The sequence below is a fragment of the Mus pahari genome, chromosome 9 (genome assembly GCF_900095145.1).
Source record: "Mus pahari chromosome 9, PAHARI_EIJ_v1.1, whole genome shotgun sequence".
In the NCBI taxonomy this organism is placed as follows: Eukaryota; Metazoa; Chordata; class Mammalia; order Rodentia; family Muridae; genus Mus; species Mus pahari.
Window position 1 is genome coordinate 16,413,000 of NC_034598.1, and position 14,077 is coordinate 16,427,076.

The 14,077-nt window shown below is 33.0% G+C and overlaps 1 protein-coding gene across 4 annotated transcripts in view; it reads left to right on the forward strand.

Moving 5' to 3' along the window:
• Ascc3 (activating signal cointegrator 1 complex subunit 3) overlaps positions 1–14,077 on the forward strand; it is a 279,428-nt gene that overhangs the window by 17,127 nt on the left and 248,224 nt on the right. For all 4 annotated transcript variants that reach the window (XM_021204568.1, XM_029542107.1, XM_029542105.1 and 1 more), the window contains 2 exons: positions 4,972–5,103; positions 8,590–8,740. In XM_021204568.1, the coding sequence (XP_021060227.1) occupies positions 5,014–5,103; positions 8,590–8,740 (241 nt within the window). In that variant the 5' untranslated portion in view covers positions 4,972–5,013. The remainder of the gene's footprint in view (positions 1–4,971; positions 5,104–8,589; positions 8,741–14,077) is intronic.

The following is a 14,077-nucleotide window of genomic DNA, read 5'->3' on the forward strand; positions in this document are numbered from 1 at the left end:
GGCTGGCCTCGAACTCAGAAATCCACCTGCCTCTGCCTCCCGAGTGCTGGGATTAAAGGCCTGCGCCACCAGGCCCGGCACCAATATTCTTTAGAGGAATAACTGACATTACTATTTAAAAGCTTTTAAAGATCCACTTTATAACTTTTTTTTTTTTTTACTTTATAACTTTTTTAAACAGTACATTTAAATATATAATGCCTTTTGAAGTATGGTGGTTTTTTTTTTTCAATATTTTTAAAGTGTTATTCATGCATGAATGACAAAATCTGGTTTTGCTTCCTAATGGCTTAATTTTAATTTATTGCTAAGAAAAATCCTCAAGAGTTAAAATTTTAAGCAAGAATTAAAAAGTAGGGACTTGGTACTTTCAAACATCTTTCAGTTTTGAAAATGAATTGGATTGAATATGGTAGGAACTGACATTACAGCTCAGAACAAGACACAAAAGTAACAGGACATGATTCTTATTGACTTAACATAGAAGCACCTTGTAATAAAATTATTGTAATTATAAATGCTGAGACAATCAACTTAGGCCAGGATGCTAAATAATGGTTATGTACTTCATCCTCTTAGGTGTATTAAGTAAAGCATGTACTTTATGTGCTGTAATAGTAGTACATTTATTTATTTAATTGTGTGTCTTTCTGCCTGTGTGAATTTGTATGTAGTATGTGCATCAGGTCCCTGAGGAGGATAGAAGAGAGCATTCGATCCCTAGGAGCTGGAGTTGCAGTCATTTGTGAGCTACTTGTTTTGAGTGTTAGAAGCTTAATCTTGAGTCTTCTGCAAAAATAATGCTCTTAACCAGAGTCATTTTGCTAGCTCCTCATTTATCTATATTTCAGACACAGACACAGATTTCATCAGCCTGTACAGTCTAGTCCAGGCCTAGAATGTTTCAGCCTTTGAGACTACTGCTGCACAAGCGCACTCTTTTTAGTTCTTTCTGAATACTGGCTGGCTGGTTCAACTCAGCTGTTCTGGCTCAAACTCCTCTGCAGTGGTCTGACTGCAGTTTAGCTTCTCTCAGTTTCTTACTGAATTGTGCTGCTTGGTCTCATACTAATGTTGGCAATATGTTCTGATCTTTTGGCTCCTTCTTATTCTCTGGCTCATTCTGTCTTCACCTGTGTATAGCTTGTTTTTTTTTTTTTTTTTTTTTTTTTTTTAAACTTGTCTCTGTAAAATTCTCCTGGAAAAACTGCCTCCTCTTTTCTCTCCACATTGCACCTTTGAATAGCTTTCCATTTTTCTTCTCATGAAAATTGGTCATATCCTTTTCTGTCAGATCATTCTCTGATTCATTGTTTTGTTTGCTCTTCAATTACTTCACTTCCAAACATGACTGCTTCTTTCTACAAACTAACTTTATGTTCATCGTTTAGCATTAAAGGTTTGTACTACAGGACTGTGTATTCCAGCCAGAGTGATCAAAGGTGTTATGTATGCTAAAGCCACGCTACAACTAGAAACAGGGTTTTTCAGTAAATAACACAATCTCTATTTTTATGTTTGTAAAATACATAAACATAAATTTTGTATTGTGTGAGATGTGTTCAGGTGGTATTTAATGATCTGTTCCTGTGCTTTCTGAATTCTCCACATATCAAATGTGTATCCTTACTTAACTGGAAACTGTTTCAGAACAGTTGCTTCTTGCTTAAGAGAGACCTAGTTTCTGCTGTCAGTTTGGTAGATAGGAATTATGAATAATTAAAATTACCATTGAAATGTTGGTACAGCACACTTGTCAGTGCATCTTGTGCAGATATATTTTTTGAAATAACTGTTTCTTCTGACGATCTCCAGGTGAAAAAGTTAGTTTGTGTTTAATGGCTGTTATGGCCTTGTTTATTTTTTGAGGCATAGATGTTAAACATTGAAGCCATAGATGAAAGTAGTGATTAAAGGAAGACTTAAGGAATCAACAGATTCCTCTTTGAAGTTTCCTATCAGTATAGTTTGGAACAGGTCTTATTAAAAAAATATGTGTATGTGTGAGTGCCTGCACGTATATATGTATTTACACTACTTGTGTGTCTGGTGCCCACAGAAGCCATTAGAGGGCATCAGATACCTCGAAATGCTGCCCTGTGATTTCTGAAAACCAAACCTGGGTCCTCTGCAAGAGCAAGTGTTCTCAACCACTGAGACATTTTTACATTTCTTCGAAGGTTTAACATATCGTCTTGTTTGTAAGACTTTTCTAGATTTGTAAATTAGTATAAAAATCCATGAAAATTTCCAGTACTTTAAAAGAATGCACAGGTAATTTCAGGTTATTATTGTTAGATTGGTCAAAATCATGGAAGTTGTGGGTCCCGAGTACACCATTTGTTTATAAGACCACATTGAAGCAGCATATTGTACACATTATGTATTTATTGTTTTGATACTTAGATTTTGAACTCACTTAGTAATGAGGTAAAGAGCAGGTTCTGACTCAGAATATGTTCAGTTTAATGTCAGAGCCTTCTTGGAAGAGTTCTGGCTTTTGGTATCTGGAAAAGAATTCAGCTAGCGTCTGGCATTCCACATTCCCTTGCTTTTGGTTTAAGCTTTGGTTCCTGAAGGCATTTTTTTGTATGCCTGCTTTCCTACTGATACTATGTATAGTCAGTCCTTGGTAGAAGTGAGGGGAAAATGTTATTCAAGATTCTTTTGGTCCAATTTAACCTTAGGGAATCCAGTTGAGGAAGGCTAGTAGGAGACAAATTGAATCTAAATGGAGGCCCTTGATTTATTATAGTTGGAATTTTGGTGGTAGGAGGTTAGTTTAGACATGAACACACATTGGATATTGATTTAAGAGTACAGGACACTGTGTCTTAAGACTGTCATTTTTAAAGTTTGCAAATATGGTGGAAATACATCTCAGGGCCCTGCCATCTGACCATTCAGGTAACTGGGAATAAGAAGGAGATTGTGGGACTCAGTGGTTTATATTTCATAGAACCCTCAGGACTGGGTTTGATTTCCAGCACCTATCTATGCAATGGCTTACAATCACAGGAACTTCAGTCCAGTGGGATCCATGTCCTCTTCTGGCCTACACAGGCATGTGGTTCACAGGCATGCATGGAAAACATCCATGGATATAAAAATAATAATGAAAATAAATAAACAAATTCTTTAGGTGACTAATGCACAATAAAGTTTAAAAATATCTATGTTGTTGACTAACTCTTGATTTATTTATTTTTCCTTTTCAAATGTTTCAAAAATATGTTACTCAGACTTTGAAACATACAAATGTTACTCTCAGAATTATCTTTAGACAGGAGATTGGGATGCAAAACCTCAACACAAAAGACTGAGATTAACATATGAAAGAAAATATTTGACAGAAATGCTGTAACACTCAACCTAGGCTGGTATATAGCTGATAGAACATACAGTAGGAAAATCTGAGAAATCTAACATCTTAGAAGATCTTTTTACATTTTATTTTGTGTGCGTGTATGCATGTGTTTGCCATATATGTGGAAGTGAGAGAATAGCTAGGGGCAGTTGGTTCTTCCCACCACGTGGGTGGGTTCCAGGGATCCAGCTCAGGTCATGTGCCTTAGCCACAGGCACTCCTCCCTACTACCTGTTGTACCTGCCTTTGAGTTTCTGATCTTTCTCTTAGGTGTGATCTGCTTCCTCCTTTGCAAATGTATTCATTCTTAGTAAACTGTTTTTGCATCTATTGATATCCAGGTGTCTCTGTCCAAGCTTTTGCTTTATAGCACAGGAACGTGGAAGTCCTACAGGTGCTCAAGGACCTGAATTTCCACCCATGTTAATCTAATAATAAGTGCTTGCTTGTCTATATTCCCATTGGGTAGTTGAACCTTGAAGTCCTCTAGTTAGGAAGTTTACTGACAGAATGAGTCATTTTAACTTTCCCTATTAAAATTCTCTTTGGTGAGGTACAGTTCATTCCTTTAGCTATTTTAGCAGTTTCTCATTTATCTTTATGCAGTCTTGTATGCTTTTAATACTTTGCATTTTGTCTCTGACTTATAATTTAATTATATTTTGTTATATTTTGAATGACTTCTATCAGAGTTCAGCAAACTAGTGGTTGCATTGAGCTCCAGAGTAGATTTAATACCTGTAAAGTGTTGTTAAAATATTTATAAAGACTGGATGTGACTCATATAGTATTTGTTATTATTTTTGCACAAAATGTTTATTAATCCCTTACTTATATAATTCTAGTTGAAATTTGTTGAGACTTACTTTATGTTGTACTACACATACCATCTTAAACCTGCTTGTGACCAGTGAGATGGACGACCCAACAGGTAAAGGCCGCTGAGCCTAGTGATCTGAGTTCAGTCCCCAGGATTCGTAAGAGAAAAGAGGAAAACTGCCTCCCACAAGTTGCCCTCTGATCTTGTGCCATGTGCCATGGCAGGTTTATGCCTGTACACATCAACATGCACATGCACACACACACACACACAATGTACACATATGCATGCATGCTCCCATGTACAATGTAATTAAAAAAATTAAGACTTTCAAATGTACATTGAAATTTTTGACAAGGTAGCACTGACTTATGAATCTTCGTCGGTGATGCTTCTGACCATCAGTTTGATGCTAGACTTGCCACTTCTTTCTGGAGGTCTGTTTTAGTTCATTTTTAGTTTTTAGTTGTTATTGTGGTTTTTTTTAAACATGCATATGAACTAAGAACTTTTATATGTTAGCTTGCTTTTATTATAGTTTAGAATCTTTTATTTGTTTTATGTCCCTTCGATCATTTGCTTTAAAGTCTGTTTTGTCTGATGTATTTTCTACAGTTCCTAGCACTCTTGGTTCTTATTTGCTGGGAGATTTTATTCCATACTTAAGAAACTAACATTTGTAGCAAGTGCTCTTGGAGCCTTTTTTTCTTGTGTAGATCAGTCCGTTGAGTTTGATTACCTGTGTCATTTCTAAACAGATAAATTTCATTGTGTTTTGTTTCAGTTTCGAGTTTCTTATTTCTATGGATCACTGACTGAGTTATAAATGGCTCTACCTCGGCTCACAGGAGCCTTGCGCTCCTTTTCAAATGTCACCAAGCAAGATAATTACAATGAAGAAGTAGCTGACTTAAAGGTAAATGTTTTTAGGTGAAAACTATTAAAAACAAAGGGTATGGGGTGAGTATTTGACATTTTGTCTTTTTAGTTGTATGTTTTTAAAGTTGTATGAGTTTTATCTTGTTTCTTCTGTCTTGAGAAGGAGATTGAGTATATTAATATTGTCACAAGACTGAACTTATGTTAAGTACCTGTGACTATTATCCAAGACAATAATCCAATATAGGCCTTCATGCTTTCTGTTCTTTTTTTTTTAAAGATTTATTTATTATTATATGTAAGTCCACTGTAGCTGTCTTCAGACACTCCAGAAGAGATTACAGATGGCTGTGAGCCACCGTGTGGTTGCTGGGATTTGAAGTCAGAACCTTCAGAAGAGCAGTCGGTGCTCTTACCCGCTGAGCCATCTCACCAGCCCATGCTTTCTGTTCATTAGGCCTCTGCCACAGCTAATTATGTGAATTAGTTTACCTTTATTTTGAGTCAGCTGGGCACATTTTTAGGTTTCCTGTTAAATTCTTCATACATGAATAGGAACACTGTCTATACCTTAACATTAGATGTATAAATATTACTTTCTAGCTCTGTAGTTGGTCTTATAGTTGGCTTGTCCATATAATTGATATGAGTACATTTTCGGCTTAAAGAAGTCAATTGTAAGGCCTTTTTATAGTCCCATCTTCAGAAATAAATACTGGTAGTTAAAGAATTCTAGATTCTTGTAACTGTAGTGTAACTGACTGATAAAGACTATGATATGGACTAATTTCCTTACATGACTCAGTTTTATAATACATAATGTCAAGTTATGTTCACTTTAAAATAGTTAGTTTCTACTTGCACAGTATGTTTAGTTAGCACTTTGAGCTTAATGGAAAGAATGCCAGTCACTTCTTAAATTGATTCAACGACTTTGTTTTCTGAGCAACAAATTAGGGTGTGTGGTTTCACAATAAATTTCTTGTATTAATAAACTGGCTTATATAAGAAAGAAAGTTTTATAAAATAAATCATATAGAAATATAAATGTAAAACTATAAACAGTAAGAGTATGTTATACCAAGGCTTATTGAAAATTTTACATTAAATATTTACAAATGAAACTCTTGAGAATAGTCCTTAACCTATGACATATTAATTTTTATAGAATAACACAAAATACCATCGTTAGCTGGTCTTGACAACCAAAATTTTATGTTCCCTAAAACTGGAACTTAAAAGTTCAGGATCAAGGCAAAGTGGCTTTCTCTAGAATCTTCTCTCTGCTACTTGTTGTAACTAGCACCCTTCCCACTGTATCCTTCCAGGGACATTCCTCTGTGTAAGGCTGTCCTTGCTATCCTTGGGCTTCCATGTTTGTTTATTTTTTAGTTATTTTTTGTTTGTTTTTAGGTTTCTTTTTTTTTTTTTTTTTTATGAGACCAATCAGGTGGGATCCTTAATGACTTTCTGAGGTAACAAGAGGCTAGGATTTCAATGTGATAATTGAGGAGAGGTGGTTTAGCTCATGATAGATAGATTTTGGTTAATTTTCAAATGAAAGGAATTTAGTTATTTTAATCTTTAAGTACCTGTATTTCTTTCTGAATATGATTATAATATATATACTGTTTCAAAGGTAAATTAGCAAAAGTTGTAGTTATATGCATGCACATATACACACAGAATGTATCATGACATTGTGTATAAATGATATATGGGCTTCTAGTAGAAAAAGTTAAATGTTTGGCAGCATGGTCAAGGTTTATAGGTTCATAATGTTTGTATTATATGTGGGAAGATAGGCAGTGTCTGAAGAAACTGACCTTTTTTTGTTTTTGTTTTTTTTTGTTTGTTGTTTTTTTGGTTTTTTTTGGTTTTTTGTTTGTTTGTTTGTTTTTTGGTTTTTTGAGACAGGGTTTCTCTGTATAGCTCTGGCTGTCCTGGAACTCACTTTGTAGACCAGGCTGGCCTCGAACTCAGAAATCCACCTGCCTCTGCCTCCAGAGTTCTGGGATTAAAGGTGTGCGCCACCACCTCCCGGCTTCTTCTTTTTTTTTTTTTAAAGAAAAATTTAAAGCAGTTCCTTTTAGTTGTTGACTTTATGGTAGAGTGAAAACATGATTTACTTACTGGTGGACTGAAACTACATAGAAACAGTCTTTATACAGTGTAATAGTTAATCTCTTCACCTAAAGATTGACGCAAAAAGCAAAGATTATCAACCAGTCTTTTGGTAGATTTCCTTCTAATGATGGAGAATTGTGTCAGACCTATATTTCTCACAATAATAAATGTAAGATTATAATTTATAGCTTAATTAATATTAATATCATATACTCCGTTTTCTGTTTTTATGTTCCTGGGGCCTTGCAAATTCTGAACCAATGATACTGTGAAATATTTTACAATTTAAAAGGATAAAAATTAAATACCCCTTACCCCAATATCATTTTGGTTTTTATTGTAGACTTTTAAATATATTTTGCCTCATGAAGAAGGAAAATAGCATGCATAATAAGCTTTATTGTAATGCGACTTTTTAACCACAGGAAATGCCCACCATATACAAAAGTAGGGATGAAAGTAAATGAATGATTGTGTCTGTGTAAGTCTTTTTATGGCCAGTGTATCTCAGATGGACCTTTTTCTTTTCTTTTCTCAACCCCGACTGCCTGACCTCATTTTAAATTAGAAAATTGAAGCAGGCAAGTAATGAATACTGAACATTGTCAGTATAAGCAAGAGTAACATTTCAGTTCCATGTCTGACTCACCACTTCATTTTGTTAGATTGCTTCATGACTTTTATCTATGGATCAAAGCCAGGGATCTGACATGAAATTTTTATTTTATTCATTTTATGCATGTGAATTCATTGTTTTCAGACATTCCAGAAGAGGGCATCAGATCCCATTACAGATGTTTGTGAGCCACCATGTGATTGATGGGAATTGAACTTAGGACCTTCTGGAAAAGCAGTCAGATCTCTTAACTGCTGAGCCATCTCTCCAGTCCTGTAGTCAATTCTTGAGAAGGAAAATATTTATTGTTTCAAGAAAAGAGTGTATTTAGAAAAGAGTCTGTGTCTGACCTTTAGTTCTAGGGACATATTCTGAAAACAATATTATTTAAATGCATCGAACTGATTAATCAGGGGCTTTAGTAATCTTTAAATGCCTTTTGTCAAAATGTATTTTTATGAACATTATAAATTGTGTTAAAAAAAGCAGTTAGAAAAAGGAAGGTAATGTATGGGTTGTTTATATGTTAGCTTTGGAATGTTGAATACTCTACTTTGTCATATCAATATTTTATAATTAAAACATTGTTTATTTTAAAACTTTTTTCTTCCTATAAAGTCACATTTAAATTAAGTTCCTTTTGAGAATAATTAGTGACTGAGTAGACAACTTTAAATTCTGGGTAGTGCAAAATTGATTTTGCAATACAAATTATACGTGATGGATTGGAGAAAAACTTTAAATAACGAGAATTTTTCTATATTATGCTTTCTTTTTCAGCTGAAGCGATCTAAACTTCATGAACAAGTTTTAGATTTTGGCCTTACATGGAAGAAGATAGTGAAATTTTTGAATGAAAAACTAGAGAAGAATAAAATGCAAAATATAAATGAAGACTTAAAAGACATACTACAAGCTGCAAAACAAATCGGTATAGTCTTTAAAAGAAAAAACAAAATGGTTCTATAAGAGGTTCCTTGTAAGCTATATATTAATAGTATATGATAAAAGGCTACAGTTTCCTGGTAAATATTTACAAGTATATAAGATGCTTTTATCTGTTAATGAATTTAGGATAGTGTGGCAGAGGTAGAAGTAAATAACCAACTATATTCAATTAATAATGCTGAGGAACATTGTTAGTTGAGTTTCTCCGCAGGAGGCCAGCTAGTGTACAAATGAATGATGGACATAACTCAGCGCAGCAAAACTGGGTTTGTGTGAGGCTGTGAGGAGAGAGGACAATGTGAGGACATTTATGATAGCATTTAACAAAGCCGCACTGGATTTTAAGAATATTGAAAAAAAATAGTAAACATAGAAAATGACTTGATTTAATCCCCTGCCTTTATTATCTTCATTCATAAAATATTGATTCTATTTTTTTAGCTCCTTTATAATAATATTTCAGAACACTTACTGAAAGTACAAATGAAAATTTGGGTTTATTAAGTACCATAAGGAAATTTTTTATAACATTGAAAAAATAAAATATGTTTGGACTATTTGCCCAGTTACCACTGTTCACAAGTCAAATAAACAAAAAGTTCAGGTGGCAAATAGGATTTGTGCAATAGAGATAGAAACTAGACTAGAAGTCAAGGATGGCATGCAAATTTGCCAAATCTGTACTTCACCATTTGTCTCTAAATTCATATCTTCCTCAGGGCAGAATAAAGCATATGACTTTAAGAGGACAGTATTAGTCATGGCTTAGTGAGCTTGCCTTTCTAAATTTGTGACCATGACATTCTTTGGGTTTTGATATTTGTGTGCATCTTACTTTTAGTAAAATTAAGAAAAGTGTTAATCAGATATAGAGATTAGTTGAGGAATATACCCAGATTTCCACATGTGTACCACCATGCAACATGCTGACACACATATAAACATGTATACACATACATAAACATGTATACACATACATAGGTACTTATGCTTCCTTTTAAAACAAAAATACTGATCAGAAGGCAGGTTAGGCAGCAGTGACTTACGAAGTGTCTTTAGATGGATCCATTACAATTGTACATTATTAAGAAAATAAGATTTTACAATTAAAATCAAAGAATCAAGTCCTGGGGTGGGAACAGATTATAAGATGACTTAGAAAAGGAACTAAATTTTAAAAGGGACCAGAAAAATACATACTTAGACTATAAAGCCTTGTTCTTATGGTAACAATATATCAGGTTGGTTTCTGGAAGAATTTATAAAAAATTAGCTGTTTTGAAATTGTGGACTTTAAAACAGTTCAAAGAGTTTTATACAAATCATAAAATGGCCAGTAAAGTACTTTAGGACAAACATCTATTGAGAAAATTATAAATGAAAAGAGTATAAGACCAAGGATCTGGAAGCACAAACAAACTCAGAAAAGAATGATATTGGCTTTTGGATCATTTATTTTTCTAGCAATGACTGTCCATTTCCAAATTGGAGCCTGGGTAGAAAAGAGGACGACGAACAGAGTTCTGACAGATTCAGAGAACTAAATGACAAAGATGAAATAATGGACAAAGAAGAAATATAGAATTTGGATATTTGGCTAGTAAAAAAATTAATCTTGTGATTAAAAATATTAAAAAAAAAATCTGTATGCCTTAATAGTTATACCTAGGAATTGTCATATAGTCTCACTTAAAAATGAGAGTATTGATGCAGAAGACAGGAGGGTAAGAGCATGTAATCAATGTAATCTATAATGCCTGCTTAACTCTTAAATCAAAAAACAAAGAAACAAAAAGATTACCAAGACATTTTTGGGTTATTTGAAAAACCTTGATTATGGGCCAGCCATGATTAGGTAATGCTCTTAGGTCTTATATTTGATATACCCATTTAAATAGTCTTATATTTGATATGTCCATAAATAGGAATTTCCAAATTCTGGTATGCATTAATAGTAAAAAGGAAGATTTCATTGAATATAATATTAAATGACTGAGAAAATATCTGATGTAGATATGTGATCGGAAGAAAGTGTAAGTTCATGTGAGTGTATAAAACAATTTTGGATTAGCTGGAGAAATAGTAAGATTTCTGATAAAGTAGCAGCTTTATATATTAATGAGTATTCAATACATAGCATTTTATGAATATTTAACAGCTGTTTTTGATACACATTCTTAGTAAACTAGGAAGACAAAGAAACTGATAAAGGGCATCAATAAGAAAAGATGGAGCAAAAATACACTGTGTGGTACAGTGTCGTTAGCTTCTGAGAACGGTGATTTCTGGAAGCTAGGAGTGGTAGGGAAAAGTGGACACAAGGCTGGCTACTTGGTACACAGTACTGCTAGGTAGGAGTAAGTTTTAATGTTCTAAGCACAATAGAATGATTAATGTTACACCACTGCTTTTAATAAAGAATTAGGAGAAAATATTCATAATCTGCAACAGAATGTTAATGATTATAATTTAATTATTCATGTATATGTACATTAGAATATTATCCTGTACATAGATATAATTATTATATGCCACTTAAGAAAGATTCTTTGCAATATGGCATTTCCCAAGATTATCTAGCACCTCTTCTGTTTCTCTGAAAATCCTTACTAATATAGTTTAGGAAAGAAGAAAATAAAAAAGGTGTAAATGTTAAGAGTAATAACTATATCTGGCGAAATTAGTTTAGCCAGATCAAGTTAAAAATTGTACTTGATAGGAACAACTTCAAAATGACATTTATCTTTAAGTAATTTTTAATATAAGTTCTGTATAAAGATTAATATGGTTTAATTTAGGTTACATTTACAAAGCATCAAAATTTACAAAAATTGAACTTCATGATTTCTTCATGGAAAGCTCTAAAATACTATTGTGAGATTAAAGAAGGCTGAATTGTTGAAGTGTTATTTTAAGGATTAGAACTTAATTGTTTATAATGGTACTCTTCTTACCCAAATTGATTTACTGTTTCTGAAAGCTACCATAAAAGTTCAAAGACAAAAAGCAGATCCATCAATCTTAAGAAATAAACAGGAAAAACTTTACTAGATATAAAATTTGAAATAATGCACATTATAGATATTGCTCAAAGAACAGACATGTACAACAAAAGGATAGAATGTAGTCTAGAAACTAACCTGATACTCAGACACTTGATTTGTAATGACATAGACAGGGATGTAAACAAGTTCAAATGCAGAATCATAAGGTAATGGTTGGAACTTTGCACTCTTCATTAAAAATGAAATGTGTGGAATGAGTGTGAGGAATAGAACTTCAAGATACATTGTCAAAATCGTTTTTATCCATACTCAGTAAGAACTCTTACATATCACTAAGACGGATAGATCTTGTACAAAAATGACTGAGACCCTTCGACAAGGAAATCAGTAAAAAAGATAGATTGTGTAGAAAAATGACCTTACACAAGCATTTTCCATATTAATCAGATGTCCAGAAAAGGTGAAAAAAATGTTCATCCTCATTGAGAAATATTATTTTATAGCTCCTCAGTATACCTGATATTGAGAGGATTGAACTTGCAATTCTTGGTCAGGACGAGGAATTTCATGTGTTACTGCTACAGTTGGAACTGGTACAAGTATTTGAATAGGTTGAGCAGTATTTATAGTAGTTAAACCAATGAAAATTTAAGTCTTGGTATGAAATAATGCAATTAAAAATGGTTGTATATATATATATATATACTGAAATGTTATGTGTATTCATGACAGCATCATTCTTGATAGCCTGGAAGTGCAAACAATTCACTATTAAATTATAGCATAGATGTGCTGTAGCATTTAGATTACCTTTAATAGCTGCTTCAGCTGTATGTAACATTGTGAACAAGTGTTGCAATATTAAAAAAAAATACAGTCATACACACAGAAAACAAAGAATGATTCTAATGTGAAATGAGAATTGGTCTTTGAAGTCAATATTGCTATAGTCCCCTTTCTTCTTCCCAAGTGTGTTGTACTCCAGGGTTACTTTTTCCCTGTGAGCAACTTTTAGGGTAGTAACTTGTTTTTGAAAAAAGAAGTCACTGGAACTGTGAATGAAGTAGGTACTAGGGGACAGCAGTAATGTTCTGTTTCTGGAGCTGGCTAGCCAGATTAAATAAACCTGTTCATTTTGTGACAACATTTTGAGTTGTACATATAATCTCTACATATTCCTAGTAAATTAAATAAAAGTAAAAATTACTATCTCCCCCTCAAGATAGAATTTCACCATCTCACAGTATAACCTAGGCTGAGCATTAAACTCAAAGTGCTTCAACCTGCTGAGTGTGGGGCATTACAGGGATGCATCCTAACTTTGTTTATAGTCTCTATATTTGTCGTATTGTGCTTGCCTGGTTTTCTGTTTCATGCTTTCATGAGTTATTTTCATGGAGTTTGAGTTTAATTCAGGTGACCAGTTACTGTGAAGGTTTAAATGCAGAGAAGTTCCCCTAGGCAAGGCAGGAAGAAGTAATAGAGAAGCGGACTTTGGACAGGACAGGTTAGATTGTGTTTTGAGAATTTCAAAGTAAAATGTTATGTGTGCTTCTACTTCATGATAACAGCTAAATAACTATGAGATGTAAGGGGCCTTTGTAACATTTTTAGATATATAAAGTGGGAAATTTAGATTACTTGAAATTACTAGGAAAATTGATGGTTTGCACATTTAAAAAAGAAAATATAGTTACAAAATTTAAAAAAATCAGGTACCTAATCACTGCTTTTGAAAACATATTTATACCAAGTTGCCTGTCATGCTGATTTTTTAAAATATAAATGGAGCTATTTTAAGTAAACAATGAAGGATTATAATTTTTTCACATGTTAAGACAAGTATTAGAGGTAAATCTATGATTCGAAGTTTGAATATAACAAAGCAAAAGAAATTTGACTGCATTGAATATTTCATTGTTAATATAAGTATAAATTATTTCACTAAACAATGAAGCTTTAACTTATTACAGAACTGATTTATTTGTTGACTACTTTTAACTTTAATGCTTATTATTTAAGGGCACAAGTCTTTATACTTTAATTTTTAAATTAAAATTTTCTACTATTTTGAAGAATTTCTTAATTAACTAGGGAAGGGTATTAAAAAGTGAATTTATAAAATTACTTGATTTAAACATTCTTCACTCAAAGGAAAATACAGATGTATGTTTTACTGAGGATGATTTATAGCATCACTCTGTTTTGACTTTAAATTTTTCTATTTTTTATAGTAATAATTGATAATACTATATAAAATAGTATTATTTTATATAGTAAAGTTCTATGTAATATTAGGAGAGCACCAGCTAGCC